This window comes from Podarcis filfolensis (assembly GCF_964270895.1).
Source record: "Podarcis filfolensis genome assembly, chromosome: 5".
NCBI lineage: Eukaryota > Metazoa > Chordata > Lepidosauria > Squamata > Lacertidae > Podarcis > Podarcis filfolensis.
This window is the reverse complement of record NC_139608.1, coordinates 37,681,270-37,703,698: the sequence shown is the minus strand read 5'-3', so window position 1 is coordinate 37,703,698 and position 22,429 is coordinate 37,681,270. Positions and strand designations below refer to the sequence as shown.

At 43.8% G+C, this 22,429-nt stretch overlaps 1 protein-coding gene across 4 annotated transcripts in view; it reads right to left on the bottom strand.

The window, feature by feature from the left end:
• Window positions 1-22,429, bottom strand: part of LOC310763678 (ATP-dependent 6-phosphofructokinase, liver type) — a 45,696-nt gene that overhangs the window by 1,282 nt on the left and 21,985 nt on the right. For 2 of the 4 annotated variants that reach the window (XM_083616264.1, XM_083616266.1), the window contains exons 5-21: window positions 22,054-22,219; window positions 20,848-20,892; window positions 20,560-20,668; window positions 19,321-19,416; window positions 18,259-18,351; window positions 16,035-16,160; window positions 14,340-14,404; window positions 12,359-12,422; window positions 11,222-11,368; window positions 10,814-10,884; window positions 7,324-7,411; window positions 6,294-6,446; window positions 5,303-5,467; window positions 3,705-3,766; window positions 1,961-2,072; window positions 1,443-1,542; window positions 673-778 (exon numbers count right to left, since the gene is read on the bottom strand). In XM_083616264.1, the coding sequence (XP_083472390.1) occupies window positions 673-778; window positions 1,443-1,542; window positions 1,961-2,072; window positions 3,705-3,766; window positions 5,303-5,467; window positions 6,294-6,446; window positions 7,324-7,411; window positions 10,814-10,884; window positions 11,222-11,368; window positions 12,359-12,422; window positions 14,340-14,404; window positions 16,035-16,160; window positions 18,259-18,351; window positions 19,321-19,416; window positions 20,560-20,668; window positions 20,848-20,892; window positions 22,054-22,219 (1,768 nt within the window). Of the gene's footprint in view, window positions 1-672; window positions 779-1,442; window positions 1,543-1,956; window positions 2,073-3,704; window positions 3,767-5,302; window positions 5,468-6,293; window positions 6,447-7,323; window positions 7,412-10,813; window positions 10,885-11,221; window positions 11,369-12,358; window positions 12,423-14,339; window positions 14,405-16,034; window positions 16,161-18,258; window positions 18,352-19,320; window positions 19,417-20,559; window positions 20,669-20,847; window positions 20,893-22,053; window positions 22,220-22,429 lie in introns of all 4 variants that reach the window. The other 2 variants (XM_083616263.1, XM_083616265.1) reach the window with 1 other exon arrangement.

Genomic DNA, 22,429 nt, shown 5'->3' with positions numbered 1-22,429 from the left:
CTGTGCTGAACTTAACAACACAGAAGGCTCAAAAAGTGTAGCAAAATGCGTATTTTACAATAAGGTATAATTACAAGTGTGTACTTTGACGGGAAAAGCTTTCACCAATGTTGTGGGGAAAAGACATCCAAATATACATATTTAAACACTAAACATTTTCTCCTGAAGTTTTTTAAAACTCAAAGAGATTAATGCAGAAATGGGAGGGGATATGGCTGAACACATGTGAAACTGGCACAAATCGGAAACATACCGGCCCGCCCATATCCCTGTTTACAGGCAGCCTCCACCCATCTGTGGCTGTGGAGCATATCTTAAGTAAGAATTCATCAAGGGAGAGGCAGGCAAGGAACTCACCCAGCTCACTTTGATGCTCAGTATTCTAAATTCTGAACATTTGACTCCCAGGAGGGATGAAAATGTCCCCACTGGCAAACAAGTCACAAGGCTGGCCAGCAAACAGAGAGTACCTCACCATTTCCCAAAATATCTGGGCACTTCCCACTTCCCTTAGAAAGGAAGCACAAAACAGAGCTAAGAGGACTGTAGTTAACGCCTCACAGCCGCTCTGCCCACCAGTCCTTTCCATGAAAAGCACTGGCAGGAAGTGTCCTCCCTGCTCCCAGAATCTCACATTCCGTGACTCAGATGGCAAAAGAGGTGCCTACTTACTCAAAATCTGTGACTTTCTTGAGCTCAGTCACAGGGCTAAATGACACAGCCTTCCTCCTCAGGCCTATCACACAGGCAGAATCGGCAGAATTGGCAAATACCCGACCTGTGGAAACAGAGAGGACTTTTACGTCTGGTGCTGAGCAATTCTGACGTCAACCAAATGGCTTGCCATTACTTGAGAAGGCCTGGATGTGGCTACCCTGGTTGTCTCCGGCAGAGAGCCAGTAGCTATAGAGGCTCCTGGAACTCCAGCAAGTCAACAGGACTCAAGAAAATCAGTTGCATACTGTTTTCAATGACTATGGGCACACACTGAAATGCTGGTCTCATGAGCAGTCCCCACAGAGAACTTAGTGGCTTCAAAGCACAAGCACAGCAAACCAAGGAGGCCTCACTTTAGGATGGCATCCTCCTCCTAGGTACAGGCAAGGTACCTCAAATTACAATGGTTCCCTGGAGTGCCACCATGCACAGTCCTGGCTAGGCCCTGGCAGGGAATGGACCATCTCTCATGGTAAGGGGAAAGGCACATGTGCACAGCAGCCTCCTGGCATTTGTCCCTTACTGAAGGAGCAGTGGTCTTCACCCGACTCCCTTAATTCCTCTGCTCGGTTGATTAGCAACCGTAAAAGTGGTTGACAGGTAGATGGAGGCATGGTGCATAAGAAGTTCACCTCATTCTGCCAAAGTTTTCCTGAGGATCTTCCCTATTACAAAACACCAGGGTGAAAATTTTCCGTTCCCAAGGTGATCCTCTCTGAACATACCCTTGCGGTAAACTTCCTTCAACTTCTCCGACATCCACAGTACAGCTTTCACACCCAGCTTGGTGCCGTAGTTGCGGTCAAAGGGGGTTGGGGCACCTCCCTAGAGACAGAGAAAAGGAAATGAAGGCAGAGCACAAAGGGTGGTCATGCCACTCCTGCTGCAAGGGAGGCCCAGCTTTTCTTCTGCTGGGGCCATCCCACGGAGCAGCCATTTTGCATGCCTCTTCTGCAAAATGAAGATAGTTCAATGAAAACTAAACAAAAAACCCCAGTCAGCTGAAAGCTGGAAAACAGGACCTTGGCATGTACCCCACTGCCCTGAATGGAAGAAGTAGCTGATGAGTGTTTTCATGCAAGACAAAAAGTATTCCGGTTACAAACTCTCAAACAAAAGCTCTGCTGTTTCTCCCAGTTAATATCTGCCTGCCTGCCTTTTCTCCACCACTAATCTTCTAACCCATTAGAAGTGACTTAGCCTGACACTGCCTTGTGGCTACCTAATATGTAGCCCCACTTGCCTGTTGGAGGTGGCCTAGGACGTTGATCCTGCAGTCAAATATTCCTTTCCCTTCAGAGGAGTATAAGTTGTAGAGGAACTCGGTGGTATAGTGCTCATGGCACTTCTCGTTGCTAAGAAGACAGCAAAAGGGAGAAGGCACTTTAAAACACAGGCAGCTGCCTAATAATACCAAGTCAAACTCTCAGTTCATCTAGCTCAGTGCTGTTGACACTTGACAAGCAGTGGAGCTTCAGGGTTTCAGGAAGGAGCATTTTCCCAGGCCTGGTGGGAATCGAACCCAGGGACTTTTACATGAAATGTATGTGCTTTACCTGCTGAGCTACAGCCCCTCCTCCCCTTTGATGCACTAAGTGAGTATGACTGTATCTCTCACAGAAAATACAGCATAGAAAGCATCATGGGCCCAACTGATTTAAAATGCTGAAGCCCTCGGTGGCGGAGTCTCGTGTTTTTTATACACTGGCTTTTTCCATACAAGACCTTCTGCCCTCTGATTTCATAAGGAGGGCCCTGCTTCAGGTTTCATCCCCTAATCCACAACAAGAATAAAGGGTGGGGCTTTCTTGGTAGAAATCCAATGAAACACACCAGGGTCACTCATTCTTAACTCATTCTTGATCTTGTTTCAGTGACTGGTTCCTGATTGTATGCTGCATTTTTATTGGGTTTTTCAGGATATATGTTTTAGCTTTTAAAAATATTTTCTGAGGTTCTGAATTCTGCACACAGACTTTATCTTAATTCCAAAACAAGGGAAAGATGAATGAAGTGAGTTTGTTTGCACAAGTTAACAATGCCAGGGATAAGAGCTTTTGAGAAGAGTCCTTTATGATCCAAGAAGTGTGCGGGATTGAATATTCTTAAAGTTTTGCTCTGCCAGGACTACACAGAGAACTGGGTTTCAGGCAAATGCTGACAAAATTTAGACAAAGGAAGCAGAACTAAACCAGTGACAGTGTAGCCAGCTACTGAGCACTGGCAAAACCATTCTCTCCCCTGTACTAGCCTTGCACTTGAGGAATCTCCTCTGCCCTTTTTCCGCAGGACTGCGGTAGAATTCATCAGATCTCCATCCCGGCAGAGAGCCAAGCCCAATCTCATCACATTTCTAAAACCATCCATCTCTTTTCAGTGTTTCAGAGGTTTCTAGGCTGCAATTCCTTCATTTGTGCTGAGTCACTATTCACGCATGCTACAGAGATGCAAGTCTTGGCAATACTCCAGGGATTGGGTCAGCAGAGTCACAGAGAACAGTGCCAACCCTGTGATCCAGGAGCAGGTGATGGCATCCTGCACTATTAGCTGATGCTTCCCATAGTTCAGAGGCAGTGAACCAAGCTCCCATCATCCCTGAGCACTGACCATGTTGGCTGGGACTGCTGGGAGATAGGAGTCCAGAATCATTTGGAGGGCCACAGATGCTCCTATCACAGATATTGTACAGCATAGTACACTCCCTCTGCTGAACTCATCACTTGCTCCCTCCTTTCTTGAGGGAGACAGTCTGAAAAAGACAGTCTGATGAACCCATTTTGAGCCCCAAATCTCTTTATGGCTTTTTCAGCTACCGTCTCAGCCTTTTTAAAAGAGCTGCTGCCATAGCATTGGCACACTCAATATAAAACTGTGTATTCAAAAAAGCTACAGAGATAAAAGTTATTTCAATCCCAGATGACACTGAAGATTTCCATCTTCTTCAAGAACTGAAGCACGGCCGTTTCAGAGTCTTTTCCGCAACTCACCGCAGTACTAGGCCTCTCTGAATGTCTGTTTTCATTTTGTCAGTTAAATGTTCAACATTTGCCTGGAAAGACACAAAGACCAATCGTTTTCATTGGAACAATTTTTGCTGATTTAAGAGAAAACAGCTCTTCAGAAAAAGGAAGAAGGAAATGTCACTTCTGAGCTACAGAGAGAATGAGATTAGATAAGACAAGACTATAAATGCTTTGCTCAAGCCTGACTGTGTTAGAATCAACTGTCATTAAGTGCAACAAACAAGTGAAAAGAAAAGGTTAACCAGGAGGGAAACAGAATGTTTTAGCAGCTTAAATAATCTTGGTCACTGTTGTTCTTGATAGCAACACATTTATATGAACAACAGTTGCTGCATTTGTTCCATTGAGATCAATGTAAGTCAGCCTTCCCCAATCTGGTGCCCTGCAGTTGTTGGTGGACACCAACTCCCATCAGCCCTAGCCAGCCTGGCCAATGACCAGGGATGATGTGAGTTGTAGTCAGAAATATCTGGAAGACACTATGTTGCAGAAGGCTGTCTTCAAGTAAACCATTTTATAGCTTGGGTGTATTCATTGCCAGCAAAGATGACAAAGGCAAAAGGCTCCCCCAGAACAAGAATGGAAAAAATCAGAAATGGAGAAGTGGTCACCATCTGATGATATATTGCTTTTGTTCTATGATCAGGAGTTTGCTAGCATAAATGCTTGTATAAGGCATGTCTAAGTAGAGGAGAGATTGTTGCCTCAAGCAAGCAAAATGCTTGTCTGATGTAACAGAGCTACTTTGAATTCCATCCTAACTGCCTTGGGCTTTGGAGCCAAAATTTGCTGTAGCGGAAAAAGGTGGCAGAGGGGTAATTCATTCTGCCTCATTTTTAATTTACCCTGTAAAAGGAGACAGACAAGTTGTCACGATGAGCATTGCCACCACACGTGGTCCTAATACCTCCTCTTTCTTTCAGCCAGTTCATCTCACCTGCACTTCCAATATCCAGATAAGTTACAGGATTCATTGGGAACACTTCAGTCTTCTCACAGATGGAACATGACTTATGTAAGACAGGATGTCTGCATTTTATAGAACTACATATGTAATTTAGGTCTTGCTTTTTCAAATATTGTTTAATAATAATAATAATAATTTTTATTTATACACCGCCCTCCCTGGCCAAAACCGGGCTCAGAGCGGCTAACATCAAATGTATAACACATTAACGTAAAATCAGCCAATCAATTAAAATACATCCAGAAATCAGATCAGGATCAGAATAAAATCCAATCAGATGGCAACCAGCAGATTAGGGTTGGGGACCTTAAATGCTCACCAGGCCCAACTGTTTGTGCTGAACTTATACGAGCCTGTGAGAAAAATTGGGAGGCCACTTTCATGCAAGTTCTTATGAAAGGGGAGGGCTGCAACATGAAGTACACAAATCAGTAACAATTTATAGGTTCCTGATAAGCCTTGATTTGAAGTTTGGAATTTTTCCCCCAACCAGGATTCATCTTCTTTTCCATATTCCCTCCTCATCCACCCCCAATTATCACCCAGTCCTCTGCCCTTTGCACATTTGACAAATGCAATTCTGCCACCAACACACCTTTAAGTCATGAATGGTGAAAGGATCTTCGTAGACGTAGGCAGCATCAGCTCCTGTTGCAATGCCAGTCACTGTAGACAAGTAGCCACAGTAACCGCCCATCGTCTCCACAATGAACACCCGTCTTTTTGTGCCCGAGGCGGACTGCTTGATACGGTCACAGCTCTACAGATTGGGGAGGAAGGAAAAGGATGCTTAGTTGCCCAGGTGTTAAGCTGAGTTTCTGTCTACCATTCTGGGGCAGGTGTAGTTTTACGTGCTCTGTATTACTCCCCTACTCCACCTCCTGCCTCCTCTATCTTTCTTGCCAACATTTCTGATATACGCAATAGAAATACATTGATGAAAGAAAGGTTACATAATTCATCTCCCCGCATGCCTAGTTCCCGGCATTCTGTTTTTTTTTTAAAATACATATTTATTAAAGTTTTAGAGAACAAAGAATTCATCATTTCAAAATGTATCATTTCCATACATAAAGCTCAAGAAAAACAACAATATGTGACAGAAAAAAGAAAAAAATAAAAGAAAAAAAATAAAAAACAGAAAAAAGAAAAACACTCTTTCTTAAATTTGTAAAGTTCGATGCCCCTCTGTCTTGACCTCCTCACATCCCCCTTTTTTGTGTTCCACTTTACTCCAATCAGATTCAGCAAATTCAAAACCTTATTTCAACCATACTTAATGTTATATTCTAATTATTATGTCCCCATTTTCCATTTTTTTTTAATCCGTACCTCATCTTATAAAATATGACATAATATTGTTCTGTTCATAACCCCTTATCCTTTTTTCTTAAATTCTTCTTTTCACACACCTTTGGCCAAGGTCACACAAACCCTGTTACTTTTACTTCCCACATCCTATTAACACTCAAAGATTTTACAGTATTTTTGTAAATAGTCCTTAAACTTTTTCCAGTCCTGTTCCATCGATTCTTCTCCCTGGTCAGTTCCCGGCATTCTGTGGCTGCTGGATAGACCCATCTTACCTCCATGGCAGCATTGACAGCTGTATCAGAACCCAGGCTGAAGTCAGTGCCCGGGACGTTGTTGCTGATGGTGGCTGGAATCACACACATAATGATGCAAAGCTCATCATACTGCCCACGAGCTTCCACCAATTGTAGTACTCCCTCATACGCCTGCAAAAGACAAGAGTGGCAGAAATGTAAGCCACATACCCAAGCCTAAGCACTGGGCTGCAAGAAGTACAAGATAAAAAGAAATTTTACACCTCTGAGCATCTTAAATCAAAATTTTGATCAACTCTCTTGAGCTGGGAAGGAGTCATGACCTTGAAATGAACCCTTGGAAACTGGGTATCTATCAGTCCAGAGGTATTTTTGATACATAGTCATTTAAAGCGTATGTTTACTAAAGAGGATTGCAATTGTTGAAAAAAAAAATGCAATCCTATGAAAAGAGACCAAAAAGAGACTAACTCTATAGATCTCACTATATACTATATTTAACCTAGTCCGTCATCACATGGTTTTTATTGGCTGCTTCCCAAGGGTCGAAAGGCAGGAGTAGGGAAAAGACGATGGGCAGGGGTGCGGGGAGAAAAAGGAAAACTCATTGTAGTACATGATGGGGGGGGGGGTTACAGGAAGGCCTTGGTGTGGGGAAGAAGAGTTTCTGTATATGACAGTTTTAGTTCTTTGGTGGCTGCCGGGAAGAGAAAGGAGGAATTGGGAAGCAGCAAGTGGAACTGGCAGGAGAGTGGTTAAGGTGGCATTTGGAAATATGAGGGGGAATATGGGAGGGTTATTTAGGTGATGAGTGGAAGAAAGCTGGAAAGGAGGAGGAATTGGGATGGGGAAGGTGGAAGTGGAAGGGGTTAAAGGGGCATGTTTTCTATGACTGAGCTGGAGCTCAATGTGGGTAATTCCAGCCTTGCAGTCTGTCTACACACTGAAGTACCAACATCAGTGCAATCATGCCTGGCCCAGCTTTTTAGGAAAAGGAGAGAGGCATTTCTCATTCAAATCTGAAAGTGTCCAGTGAACTTCTCCACACCTCAAATCCTCCAACAACCAGCAGTGCATGGATGTTAAATTTCCGGACATTTTCGACAATCTTTTCCATGCATGTCTTGGGAAGCGTTCTGGCAAAACAAGAACAAAACAAGCTGTTAGAAAAGCTGCATCACGATGCCTGCCTCTTCCTGCTTTACCGAACCTGCTTAAGAATAGGATTGTCTTAGCACAGTGAAGGAAAAGAGAGGAGACGCCAATTCCATGAAGCAGGCAAAGAGATCCTTTGAAATCTTCCACGTTTAATTTGCTGCCTTACTTCCCAAATAACAGCATAAAGGCAAGTTAGAGCATGCACCAACGGCCAGCCTTTGATAGGATATGTTCTTTGCCAAGGGAGCAGAGACAGACAGGCTCACTCCCACAGACTGGCAAGTGCAAGTCATTTAGGAACAATGCACCTTTTGTATTGCTTCCTGCAGAATGAATGGCCTACTGACCAGCAAGAGGAAACATGCTTATTAAACCAACTTCCTCCCACTTTGGCCATGCTAACAATTGAAGAGTACAGTCCAGATACTCTGGAAAAGACTCTTATGTTCAGATAAGCCCAGTAGAATAGCTACTTAGCCAGATAGCTCATAAAGGTCTCTGGTCACTCTTCACCTGCAGAACTAAGCAGAAACGAGGCTGTCTATGTGAACATAATCCTGGCAGTTCACATAGCAGGTGGTTACTGCAGTTGCTACTCATCCCACTACCTTAAAAAATACTGTACTACACAAGTGGAGCAGGGTCAGTATAGGAAAGGGTAAAGATGTAACATGCAAAACTGTTACATTTGCAATGGCCTTGTAAATGATTTGGAAATGAGTTCATGCTTGCAACCTGTGACTGTTCCAGCTATATAGTCTCTGCAATGGGATACAGCAGGGGTCAGCAAACTTTTTTTGGAGGGGGCAGGTTCACCATCCCCCAGACCTTATGGCAGGCCGGACCGTGCACACACCCAGCAGAGGGGGCTTCTCTCTCTCCCCCAGCCCCTCCCCTCCCGACCTATGGTGCTGCCGGCGCAAGGGCTGGCTGGCTCTGGAGAAGCGCTGTGCTCTCCCAACTGCGGATCCTGTGCCTGCCCTTGTGAACGGCAGAGGCTGTTGGCGGAGGGACAAGCGGCCCGAAAGGGCTGCTTCAGGACGCTCATCCCTCCGCCGCTGCCAGCCTCTGCCACTTGCAAGGGCAGGCACAGGAGCTGCAGTTGGTAGAGGCGCTGCACTCTGCCAGCCACGACTCCTGTGCCTGCCCTTGCAAGCGGCAGAGGCTGGCGGCGGCGGCAAGAGCGGCTCTAAAGGTGCTGGCTGGCTCCGGAGAGTCGCTGCCCAAAATGGCACTCAGCCAGCTCAGCCCAGCCCCCTTCCTCCTCTATGCAGGGCGGGCAAAAGGATGAGGAAAAACCAGGAGGGAGGGAGGGAGATGCCGCTGTGTCTGTGTGTGTGTGTGGAAATGGTGCCCCCCCCAAAAAAATGGTGGCGCAGAAAAAAAAATAACGAAATTTTTTAAAAGAAGGAATCCACACGATTCACAGACTGTCCGTGGACCGGATGTTGAGGGCAATTGGGCCGGATCTGGTCCATGGGCTATAGTTTGCCGACCTCTGGGTACAGCAACAGGATATACAGTGAAATTATCTGTTAAGCCGACATAGCACAGCTGAGACCGAGGACTGCAAGGAGACAAATCTCTGTAGGACTGAATTCCACAGGTATTCTTGACTGGTGAAACAGTCCAATGAAACTTGTGTCTGTAGTAGATCTGGTTTTGCATTCATTACCAGTTTAAATAAACCAGTTATTGTACAAGCCACATGCACTTTATGGCAAGTGTGTGCAACTGGTGAACATTATCCAAATTCATACTTACAGTACACATTTTAAGATCCTCTGCCCCATATGTAATTCATAGATGAGTATTTGCATGCACGCAGACCCCATCAGGTTTCAGACACAATCATCACCATTGCCATCACATTTCAAACCCTCACAAAATGTCAGAGCCCACAGAAATAAATGGCAAGCTCAGTAGGTCCCCCTGCCCTGTTTACCAGAAAGGAGAGCAATTTGGATGAGATAATGCTTCCTGCCTGATGGGACTCAAGTCTCATGACATTATTATGCAAACCCAAGAGTTTGCAACACTTAAGACTCACCCTTTCTAACATTCCACAACTTGATTATCAACCTAAAGCAGGGGTGGGAATCTTTTTTGGCTTCACCAATGAGATCCTTATTAGGATCTGCCTTGTGGGTCAAATTTGACAGGTGGCATCATTATGACATCACATGACTGACAGGTGGGCAGGACTGCCCTATTGTCAAAAATCCCTTTCACCCCAATATTGAAGGTGGGGAGCAGGAAGAGGCTTCCAAAAGCCTTTGCAGGCCTCCCTAACCTTTACAGTTAGAGTGAGACTGGGGGATTAAAAGGGAAGCGGGGGAGGAACCTTGCAAAAGCCATTGGGAGCCTCCCACTTTAAGACTTGCAGCATGTGGGTGGCCTATAAAGAAATGAGAGAATGAAGCATGGCAATTCCACATTGAATAACTATTTTGGAAGCCCTCCAAATGAGACAATGAAGAATTGGCAAGGAAGTAGGAAACAGAAAATATTATGTTTGCTTATCATAGAGCACCAAAACATTCAGGAGAAGCAGATAAAGCATTCTATGAAAGAGAAATAAAATAAACAAAGGGCCATGAACTAACAATAAAGAAGGATCCTGTAGAGATAATACAGGAGCATGACGACTGTCCAAGAAGTTCAGGCATGCACTTTCCATTTCCGACAGCTGAAAAAATAAGATAGAAGCTTGGCAATTTTAGGTTTGCGTCTAAGAAATGAAGAAGACAAATGACACTGGAATGTTAAAGGGGGAAAGTGTCTATGGAGAAAGCTGGTTATGAGATGACTATGGTAAGAAAAGAATATAGAATAGCAAAGGATGAGTACATAGAAAAACTGACTGTCATAAGCTTGGTATGTTATCAAGAGACCTTTCAGAGAAATATGTTGATATGTTGACAGTGGCCAGCAATTTTTAAGAATAAATCATACAGGAAAAACAACCACACAAACAATTAATTTCCACAACTGGAAGGCAGAGGTAAGATAAGCTGCAGGGGGAGAATTCTTAAATTACAATAGTTCTGTAATAAATTAAGCAGTGATACATCCCTGATCACCTTCATGAAAGGTTGAGAAAGGTTTGCTCTGTTTTAGGTGAAGAACAATTGTGTAAAACTGCTATGCTATGCTATGCACCCCCTGAGATAATAAACTAATTCCGTTTTAGAACAAAAGATCCCTAATTGAGAGCCAGATTGCATGTGAGAATTGCAGGCTTGCATGCTCACTACACACTTCGTAACAGGTACCAACCTTTTGGAAGGTTTTACCTGTATCGTCCCCTCTTTGAACTCAGTCCTGCAATTTCTCCACATCTGCAGAGAACCACTCTGTGGGCTGTCATGCCAACTTACCTTTTGGTCCCCAGCATGGATCCTCCACGCCCTAGCCAGCCTGCAACATCGTGCCAGCCCACCTCTCGGATCTACGAGAAGAAACATTTCATTAGACCTCTCATGATTCGCCCAGCCATTCCCAACTGCATTGCACCAGGTTGTCTTCCAAATCTTGGATTTGAAAGTGAAAGCAGTGTGGTTTAAAAGAAGAAAGATCAAATTGATATTTTGTTTCCTGTTACAACCAACTCTGCCTCACCCCCCCAAACAGAAATTAATAAGTCATGGTGCCAATTTCCAGCAGAAATGACAGCTGGAGTTCCAAATAAATGTTGCCCTGTAGATGTTCTAGTTTACAAAGTAATAAGAAGGACTAGTAGTCCGACAGGAGGGAGGACCTCCTCCCTTCCAATTAGAGAGACTCACCTGTCCTTTGCTCAAGCCTTCAAAGCCATCATTCACCACATACATTGTGTGGCCTTGGCAGATCCCAACGCGCACAGCTGACCGGACTGCTGCGTTCATGCCGGCTGCAGGGGCTCCCACATTCAGAATGGCAATATTGAAATTGCTCTGTCCGAAACAGAAACGGATACTAAACAGCTGGAAGAAGTCATTGTCAGCACTCAGAGGGTGCTGAGAGTGCAGAGAGCCTTTAGGAGGTACTTCTGCTACAAAGCAAGCTATGTAAGAGGATACTGTGCAACTTCCTTGTCCTGCAATACTTCTGGTACCCTAAGTATTTTGAGGACTTCAGACAAAATACTGAGTAGCCTCGGCTGAGACGTGCCTCACTTCCTTGCATAACCATCTCAAACAAGGTGGTCCAACTTTTCATACCAAGCGGGCCGCAAGAGTACTTCGGCACAGAACCCAAGGGCTGCAAACTGCCTTGTTGCTCAGGGGGAAGGAAGTAAGGCCAAAATTTGACACCCCCTCTCAGTCCTTGCATTGCCTTCCCAAAACTGGCTAAGTGATTACATGTCAGGAAGACATTGCTTTTATTGTCTGTGAACATAGAATGCAAGTGCAATTTGTGGACATTTTTTAAACCTTGCATTGTATCCAATGATGTGCCAGCAGGGTTCCACTAGTGCAACAGGGCTTCCGTTCCCTTTCCTACCCTGATGGGTTCCCAAAATCAGCTCTGGAGGGTCCCCCAATATAATTTTGAGTGTGTACAGGGGGCTGGTGGGGACAAGAGAGGAAGTTCCATTGCACACAGAAGTACTTTTTGGAGCTGCAGCATTGTATAGGTCCGTCCATCATTCAATGTCCAGATGCACCCTCTTGAGACCTGCTTCCTGCTGCCTTGGGGCTTTTGATTTGTGCTTGTGCGCACAAATTTATTTATTTATTTATTGGTGGCTTTTTCAAACACTTTCCTTACAAGGAGCTCACAAAAACAAATTAATAACAAAAGCAACATGCTTACAACATGCAACAACAAACAACAGACCATGATAAATATGGAAACATTAAAGCAGTAAAAGAAATAACAGCTATTCCTTTCACACTGCAAGAAACCTGCAGAACAAAATCTGTTTCTCTTTGCTTCCTCACCTTTTCCATTGCAGGCTTCTGGTGTGCAAGAAGCTTGTAAATGTTCCAGTTGTTTTCAAAACTCCTGGTAAAACAAGCCCACAATTATATTGGTAATCTTTTATTGTAAGAAACCACCAAAGCCAAGTCTAAGAGACAGAGAGAAAGTCTCTTCTCTTTCTTACTTGGACTCTAGAATGCTCCTAAGATGCACAACACCTTCAAACGTGAACCTCTTTTTAATTCCTTCCAGAAAATGTACCATCACTGAAGTGCATTGTGGATGTAACTTCTCAAATTTAATTTAGCTTTTGCCTTGAAAGTGCTGACCTATGGAATCTTCCACCTATTTCAATTAAGGTAAGTGAATTTTCTACTCATGCATCTTAAAGCATGCTCAGACCTTTTTACTTATATTTGTTTAAACAAAAAATACACACAAGAAAATTTGCACTCCCAAAAACAGTCTTAAATTGCTACTCCTGTGTCTCCTTGCCAGGAAGATCACTTAAAGCAGGCTTCCTAATTCTAAAGGGAATTTAGCTATTGCTGGACTCCTTCAGCTATTGTTGTATTCCAAGTACCATTAGCCCCAGCCAGCATGGCCAGTGGTCAGGGATGATCGAAGCAAAAGTCCAGCAACATCTGGAAGGTCACAAGTTCCTCATCCTTGCTCAATCTGGTGTCCTCCAGATGTTTTGGACGGCACTAAGTGGGGAAGGCTGCCTCCCCACTGTGTACAGAATAAATTATTGCCTTGTTTTGCTGCAACTGGTTATCAGTCATTTCCTGAATATGTTATGTTTCTGTTTTCAAAATAGGCTGATAGTTTATCTAGGCCTTGAGTCTGCTATAGCAGTCACTGTGACACTGTCTTATAGGTGACAGGAAAAAGCGTTAGCCTGCAGTTCCTTCCTTAAGCATTAAGGACTTACTTAAAAGAGTGGCGTGACCAGAATACTGGTCAAAAAAATTCTCTCTGTCTTTGATGTCTAGACTTTCAGTGGATTGCTTACGTAGCCAAAATGGGGCCATCGATGCATGAGAGAGGGTAAAACCCAAGGTACGCAGAAGTACAAAAAACCTTGAAAAATGGGAACCCTAAGGAAGGACTCCAAAAACAGCCCTATGAGGGCTAAGTGTGCAGTAGTCGTGGAAAGCTAACAGACTCTGAGGAAAAAGAGCAGCAGAAAAGGGAAATGATGGAATGGAGTGGCTAGAACTCTAAACAGAACCAATTCTCACTGCAACGTTTTGCCTAATTCTGCCCTCCCCCAATTTTAGTTCCTGTAACACTATATAGTTATGGAGAGGTCTTGCCATTGAATGAGTGACCAGAACATACATAGTATGTATGTATGTTGCATGTCCACCCAAGTAGTAGTAGAACGGGATTAAAATAGTAAGAAAACCAACTGCTCGGAATCCAAAACATGCGTGAGATTTATTTCATTCTCGTGAACTAATGATCCATGAAGAAACAAGGTTAGTCCATATATAAGACACTTAAGATGCCCATGTTGCTATTAATGTCAAGGAGATGGGCCAAGTGGGTTGCAGTAGAAATGAGAATGAAGGAAAAGTAACCATCAGCTCTGATCATTTGGCTCACAATAAATAGGACTGGCCGTTAGAAGTTGAAAAAAAGAACACAGATCCACTAACATCTAGAGACTTCCTTAAACTGTGAATCATGGCTATGGGGTGGGGAGTCAGGGTTTCTCTATGGGCAGGAAAAAAGAGGTAAAGAACTTCTGTAATGTTAGAGGAGTTTTTAAATGCTTTTTTTGTACCTGACTTCACATTTCCTATGAAAAAACACCTTGGAAATGTTAAGAAAAGAGAATTGAACAAATGAGTAACAAGTTCTTGTCTTTGCTACTAAATACCAAAGGTCTACAGCAAGACTTGCCTTCATAACTGTTGTTATTTAAAATGTTAATATAAACAAACAGATGAGAGGAAATTCAATTTCCACCCAGATCCCAGAAACATCTCTCACCTCCCTCTGAGCTGAATTGCTTCATCAAATCTTTTGTCATCCATTGCCTTCTGGACATCTTTGGTCTATAAAGATATTGTGGAGGTGGGGGGTTAGAGAATCATAGCGAGGCCCTAGTAGAAATCTAATAAAACCAAGGGTACAGTGAGATTAATTCTCTTCTGCCAATTCCTTTTCAGGACATTCACGAACACGCTCATTGGAGGGCCATTTCAGGCACAGAGAAAAAAAGCAGCATAAAAAAGGGAGGCTGGAAGGACCAAAGGATTGCAAGAACCCCTGGGGGAGATGCATTCTCCAGAAAGGCTGTGCCAGGGCAAACCAAGAAAAAGAACTCTCCCAGGGAGAGTTTACTGGCACAGCCTATTCCGTCATGTATGCCAGACTCCAAATGTTTATGGCACTGAAAAGGCATGGTTCAGGGGCTCTGGAGGTTCTGCGCTCAAAAATCCAAAACCATACACCCACAAACTCCATGTTGACGAATTGCAACAACTTATGCATGCATATTGCATACTTGATTTGGGATGTTGTTGTTTTTTAATCAATTTTATTTTGTCAAGAACCAGAAGAAAATGGTTATTCTGGTTAATTATGTTTTTAAACAGTGCTTCATCCCAAAGGATCCCAAGGTGGTAAACAAATATTCCAATAATATACAACACATGGTAATATTAAAACTATAAAGCAATAAGTATTGGGGGTGTCGGGGAGTAATATACACAATTTTGCTGCAGACAGACCAACCCTTAAGCTCACATATCCCTGAAAACTTGGAAAGGAAAAAAAATCATTTCCCCAGTGTGTTGAAAAGCTCAACCATCAATGGGACCATAATAAGCCTTCCTTGCAGAGCTTAAGACTCAGGCCTCATGGGAAAATATGGGGACAAAAGACAACTGGACAGCTATATATAAGGGTGCAGATGCATGGGGAGAGGCTGGTACCTATGCTAATCAAGGCTGCATTCAGACATGTTGTTTTTTCTGTTAATCTGATTATATTGCTAGATTTCTTATGTTTCTTTTACGTTGTAGCGCATTATGGAACTGTGGCTTTTCAATCAGCATACTACCATGCCATGCTAAATTTTAATGGTGGGAAAGGACACGTACACTGGGATGCCACCTTAGATTTCGTCATGTGCAATTACGACACAAAACTCCTGCAATTTTCCATGTGAACAGGGTTGCAAATGGACTCTTTTGGTAGAAACAGTTAAAATGGAAATCAGTGCTAAACTTCCACTAGATTTCCAGAGGTGGTTTTTATGTTGTGCAAAAGTTCACATAAAACAGGGGAATGAGCAGGTAAGGAAATGTAACAAAAAGAAAAAAAGAAAAAACAACCCCAACTACAGAATGCAAGCTTAGTCATACCTCCTACCCACTGGAAATCTAGCAAAACCTCATACCATGTTTTCAGATTTCTTTCTACGTAGGCTATTTTTCTTGTTTGTTTCAATGAAAGCAAATATTTTTGGTATTCCGTCTCAGATGCCATATTCCCTCTACATATGCACAATTCCCGCCCCCCTTCCAAATATCTGCTTGTTTGCTGATTATCATTCATCATGTGTCAACTGTGAAGCTCCCTGTTACCCCACTCACATATATAAAAATGGAGGCCCCTCCCCAATGCTGTGCTTCTCCACACTGCATATATTTGGCTTCTGTGATCATGTGAAATACTCACCACTTGCACACATTCCATTAGGGGTAGGCGTACTGACTGGTTCCCGGAGAGACTGACCACACAGGCAGGAGTGTCTGGTGTTGCTTCCAGCAGTGCCATCACAGCTTCCATCCCCATTTTGCTGCTCTGGGGGACACACAATGCATTTCCAGAGACAGTCAGCTATGTATACCTTGCATATTTAGGCACATACCATGTCTCTTTGGGATTCTGCAGCACAACATGCTTTGGAAGGTTGGAGCCTTGTCTCACCAAGCACTGGAAACCATACTTCACCCATTCAAAAATGTGTACGTGTTTCAATGTAAAAACCACTGAGACAGAAAGATGGGGTAATTGTGACGCTAACAAATGCCCATGGTTTTCACATCAGCAGCAGCACACAACCTGTGTAATATGCATCTCCTAAAGTTACAAAGCAGCAAGACTACAAAGAAGTGCTAATGGGAAAAGGCTTGCCTTTAAAGAAACAAAAAACTCCCAGCAGCAGGAATATGAACTGAGATGATAGGAAGAGCCAGTATTCAAAGTTTCCTCTGACAGAAAACACTCTTCCCAGGTGTTCCCACATTTGGAGCAGCACAGAATGGCTTTGGTCCACAGCTGCTCCCTCTTACCCAACAAAGTTCTGCAGTGCTATCTGACACGTTCTCATAACAGCTGTTTTTCCAAACTACTGTATTTTCTCTCTTCTTAGTGCACGTTTCTAACTATCATGTCGACCGATCTTGTTTAACAGGCCTAGAGAGGCACATCTTCAGAGGAAACTGAATACGTGCAACTAATTGGGTTGTTTGCTTTACTGAGAAACGGAAATCTGTCTTTTTCTGTTAGTTCCCATTCTTGGTAGTGGCAGATAGGAGCAGCCCTTACTTTGAGGGCAGTGCTTCCTCTAGGTCACAGGGTCAGCTTGCAAAGATGCCAAGGAGGGCACTGCCAGGCTGCACCAGAAGCTGAAAAATAACTCCTCCTATCCTGTAGTACTGGATAAAACAGCAGTTTGCAAAATTCAGCTCTCCAAACACCAGGTTGACCAACTGGACAAATATTACTGTAAAAACACATCTAATGGACCATTTCCGAAAGAGAAAACACAAAGAAGACAGGACAGAAGGTCATCCCCAGGTCTTAAAATGGTCTAGCCTACAAATGCAGAAAAATATTCACCCACTCCTTTCTTGCGGCACAGGAATTCCTGGTGCAATTTTCCTACCCTGTTTAATAGTGTGTGTTTTTTGTGGGGTGGGAAAAGACTGCCTTGTTTCAATACCACTAAGAGTGCAGGAAATCCTCTGGAGCAGTGGGAAAGGTTAAGACAAAAAGAAAACCATGACCTAATGAAAAGCCTCTCCTTCCAAGTCCAGTCCTAAACAAAGAGGAGGGCAAAAGAGGTAATAGAAAAAAGAAGTATCTAAGTATTCTGAGCTCTGAATGGAGCTCTGCTGAGAATCTTGCTTTTGACCAGTCAAGCCAGGGAGAGTTCCTAGCCCTTGGATTATTTACAAGTTAACTACTGCTTGCAACAAGATGTGACACTATCTTGAAAGTGAAGACTGCCCCATCCCTGCATTAATGAAGAATACTCAGGTCCTGGAAAATTTCAAGGTTAACAAAGGTTTCTAATAGTGTTAAATAGAAACGGATCAGGCATTCTACACAATGGAATGAAGAACACAAGGCTGTCTCTATTATGCACAGCAGGGTTTATTGTTCAGACAGGACTAAGTCACACCCAGAGATCTAGAAGCACTAGCCTAAGAGAAGGTCCAGGAAGCCTCTGGATTTAACACCAGAGCCTGCAAATCCAGGGCAATTTTTCTGTTTGCTTCCGAGTGGCCAAGCCAAGAATAAACAAAACAAACACCATGAAGGGTGCAGAAAATGCCTTCTTGCCATCCAGTCTATTGCATTTGCCTATTGTGAGTTCTGCATGCCAGTTTTGAAAGAGGACTTGCAGTACAACATACCAGCTGTGGTTCCTTTTAGTTATGGCTTACTTATCTCCACCTTTATACAGTGGGGCATAATGCTCAACCAGTGTGGGCAACTGATTTCTAAATGGCAGCAGGGCACATGCACTCAGTCTGTGAGGTTCCTGCTTTTTTCAGGGTCTTCAGCTCTGACTCGCCTTTCTGCTGTTAACACAACGGCACTTTACCAAGAGAGTGAGAAGCCATTCCTGAACGTCCCAGACATCTAGCAAAAGGAAAAGAGTAACACTTACCAGGACACGATCAAATGCTGAGGGGGTCCCACCACGCTGCACGTGGCCAAGCACAGTCACACGAGTGTCGAAACCCAGGCGCTTAACAACCAGCTGATCAGAAAGTGGGGGGGGGGGAGGGAGAAAGAAAATCTGGAGTTAAAGTATGCTTACACCCTCCCTGTACCAGATTCCTTGGTAAACTGGGAGAGGGGCTCTAGGTCAGACATTTATTATTACCATCCTTATTACTATTATTATCAGTTTATTAATCACATTCTAAACCACTGTCTCAAAGCAATTTACATGATGAAATACTGCTAAAACCACAAATATAATAAATACATTTAAAACAAGACTAAAACCTAACAAGTGAATATTCATAGCAAAGACCCATTTATCCAGCTGGGAAAGCCTGCTGGAACAAAAATGCATTCAGATGCTTGTGGAAAATGCAGATAGTAGGTGCCTGTCACATATTGACAGGAATGCTGTCCCACAGAAGAGGGGTGGCCACAGTAAAAGCCCTGCTCCAAGTTACCATAGGGCAGGCTTCTGGTACTTGTAGGCGAGACTCTCTTGTGGACAGCAGTGATTTATTGGGTGTGTAAGGGATAAGGCGGTCTCTCAAGTAACTTGGTCCTAAGCTGTATAGGGACTTGTATGTTAGTACTAACACCTTGAATGTGGACCGGTACCCAATTGGCAGCCAGTGCAAATCCTGCAAGCAAATTGTATGCCCCACAAGCAACCTAGCCGCAGTTTTCTGCATCAGCTACGGCCTCCAGATCCACTCCAACAACACATGTAACAACACATAGAGTGCATTGCCGTAATCCGTGAGGTTGCCAATGCAATGTTTACATCTGCATTGAAGCTGCAAATGCCCACTTTAAAATTCTCCGGAGTGATTCAAAGCCCGAAGAAAGCTGGGAAGCCCATGAAAAATGGACAGCTGTCAAGTTCACAGGATATTTTTATACTCAAGATAGTTCCAAAATATGGAAAAGCCTGTTTTCTAAGAACCATGTGCTGAAAAATACTTTCACTGCTATGGCTCTACAACATTAATCAGTTACTTACATCCTTCACGTAGTTAGAAGTGATTGGTTTTCCATTTCTGTCTATGGCACCTTCAGCAATGATGATAATATTCAGCCGGGATCCTCTGCTCCGGGTCTATCAAAATAAAAATATGGAAGCTAATGATTGATCCATCAGGGAAAGGCAAGAGGCTATGTTAACGGAGACTCTCTCATAATCCTAACATTAACACCTTAGGCTTGACAGTCAAGCCTTTCCCCATCAGCAACTTTGCAGTTCAGGGATGGGGAAGTAATGGTCCTCCAGGTCTTGCTGCTCTACAGCTCCCATCACTTTTGACTATGGTGATGCTGGCTGGGGCTAACAGGAGTTGGGGGTGTCCAACAATATCTGGAGGGCCAAATGTTTCCTGCCCCTGTTGTAGTTCCTGCCTGCTGAGAAAGGATGACTAAAGGCAGTTAGGTGGTTTGGTATCTAATACTAAGATATTAAGAATGATCTGCTGGATCAGGTCAGTGGCTCTTCTAGTCTAGCATCCTGCTCCCATAGTGGCTAATCAGATGCCCATGGGAAACCTGGAAGCAGGGCCTGAGCGCAGCAGCGCTTTCCCCTCTTGCAGTTTCCAGCAACTGGTATTCAGGAGCTTATTGCCTCCAGGAGTGGAGGGAGAATGCAGTCAGGGTGGCTAGCTTCTGATAGCTTCATCCTCCATGAATCTGTTGAATCCTTTTTTAAAGCATCCAAGTTGGTGGCCATCACTGCCTCTTGCGGGAGTGAATTCCATGTGCTTCACAAAGGAGTATTTCTATCCCAGATCTTCCAACATTCAGCTTCATTGAATGTCCTCAAATTCTAGTATTAGAGGAAGAAAAGCTTCTCTCGATCCACCTTCTCTAAACTAAAAAGCCACCAATCCTCAACTCTCTCTCTCTTGAGATCCTGTCCTTTTCCCCCCAGCTCCATGCCTCTCTCGGCCAGCTTTTCCTACCCAGTGTCACCTGCATTTATCTGCAGTACAGCATACACACAAAGGAAGGTTTTCCACAAAGAGCAACACATCAGCAGCATAGAGAGCTCTGGAATGCTGCTGTGAGCTGGTGCACAGTGCATTAATAGATCTGATTCTGTAAGCTCTCTGGAAAAAAAAATATGGCCCCATCAACTTAGATGAGACCACTAAAGAAGAGAATATAAATGAAATGTCCCCCCATTTGTACTTATCAGAGAAAGAGCACATAATTTCATTTTTGTTGTGCAACAGATACCACCGACACCCACCTCACCAAGCCTCTCACACATGAAATCCTCCCAGTCATCCTCAGGAGGTGACTCAGGGATGAAAAGCCAGTCTGCACCAGAAGCCAAAGCTGAAACTAATGCAAGGTACCTGCAGAGGAAGAAGAGAGTCAGCTTGTGAATGATGAACCCGGGGGTATCAATCATGGTGAAAGATTTGGGAGATGGGTGGGTGGGTGGCAGGCATATACCCATGTTTAGATTTAATCCCCTAATTGGAAACCCAGGTCTCCCTCAACGAAAAAAATAACAAGAGAGCTCTCTCCTTACCCACAGTGCCTGCCCATCACCTCCAGCACAAATGTTCTCTGGTGACTGCAAAGCAAAATAAGAGAGTAACGACTTGTCCAGATGGTCATTCAGTGCATGCTTCAGTTGCATCTTCTCATTACTGCAGTATTTACACACACATTAGCTGGACAGGGGAAGAGACAGCATCAATGCTGGGAGCACGAGCCCACAGATGTGCTTGAGAGCTTGCTGCTGGTGAGCACATTTTTCATTTTATCTTCCTGCCAGTCTCCTAGGCCTTTGAAGGGGACTCTCCCAGGCCTTGTGCTGACTTTGGAAAGAAAAAAAAAGCGGCAAGTTGTCTCCAGACTTGGGAAAGAACATCTTGCTGCTTACTCAGCAAACCTCATTGTGACAGGGATGAGCACCTGAGGTTGCATGCACATCGGAAGTGCTCAGAAGGATGTCACAATTAAGACTCCACATTTTCTCACAGAGGGAGGAGCAACCAAAATCTGTAGAGCCTAGGTTAGAAAATGAGCCACACCAGGGAGGAGTGAGAGGGGAGGTACTGTGGTGCTGCTTCTCCTCCACCTCTCTGAAAGAGTGTAGGGTTGTGCATTTTAGCCCAGGAAAGATGCAGTGCACTGCTACGTGTGGAAGGAGCAGAACGCTGCTGCGGCAGTGGCTGCTTGCCTCTGAAGATCAAGGAAGGCAACTAGGTCTTGTTTCTGAATCATTAGGGCAAGCAGATATTGCTTACATGGTGCCTCCAGCACAGGAGCTCCAAAGTGAAACAGTGCTCATGTGACAAAGACTGCACATGTCATGCAGGCAGGCAGGGATTCACATTTTCTTAGCAACATGTTGCTGAATGAGTGGGGAGAAATATAACATCTCAGCAACACAAGTGTCATATTTGATGAAGACCTCTGTGTACTTGGCTAATGAGTTCCTTTTATAATGCAAGGAAATAAAATGACTCAATAAAAATGACTAAGTTAGGTCCACTGATTTCAATGGCTCTAACTTAATTGTTCTGGGTGGTGCAACTATCTGGGAAGGCTCTAATAGGAGTTAGTCCCAGAGAAGCAGGTTCCTCACATCTACACACCCCTCAGAAAAATGCTTCCGCAGGGCAGGAGCTATCTGTTGGTTACATAGCTCTCAGGCTAGTCCTAGGCATGCTGCAGTCTTTTGTAAAGAAACATAGGAAGCAAAAGACCTGAGAAATCATTTGCTGACCTCTGGGCAGTAGTGGTGATTGCATCAATCACCTCCATGATACGGTGCAGGGCAGAGTCAGTGCCAATGGTCATATCTGTACCACAGAAATCGTTGTCAATGGAGCCCACCAGGCCCACAATGTTTAGATGACAGTATGTCTGAGACACCTCCTCAGTGATCTTCCCTGAGAAAGAAAGAAAGAGAAAAAAAATATTAACAAATGGATATGAACGAGAGATGGTCTGTCTAGGGAAAGGACTATGGAAATGACAATTACATATGAAGAGAACATATCCTACAGTAGAAAACAGGATGGTGTTAGCCCAACTGGAAATGGTTAATTGTTAATTTGAGTGAAGTTATATTTCTTTCCTATTAACTTGAGACTGTAAAT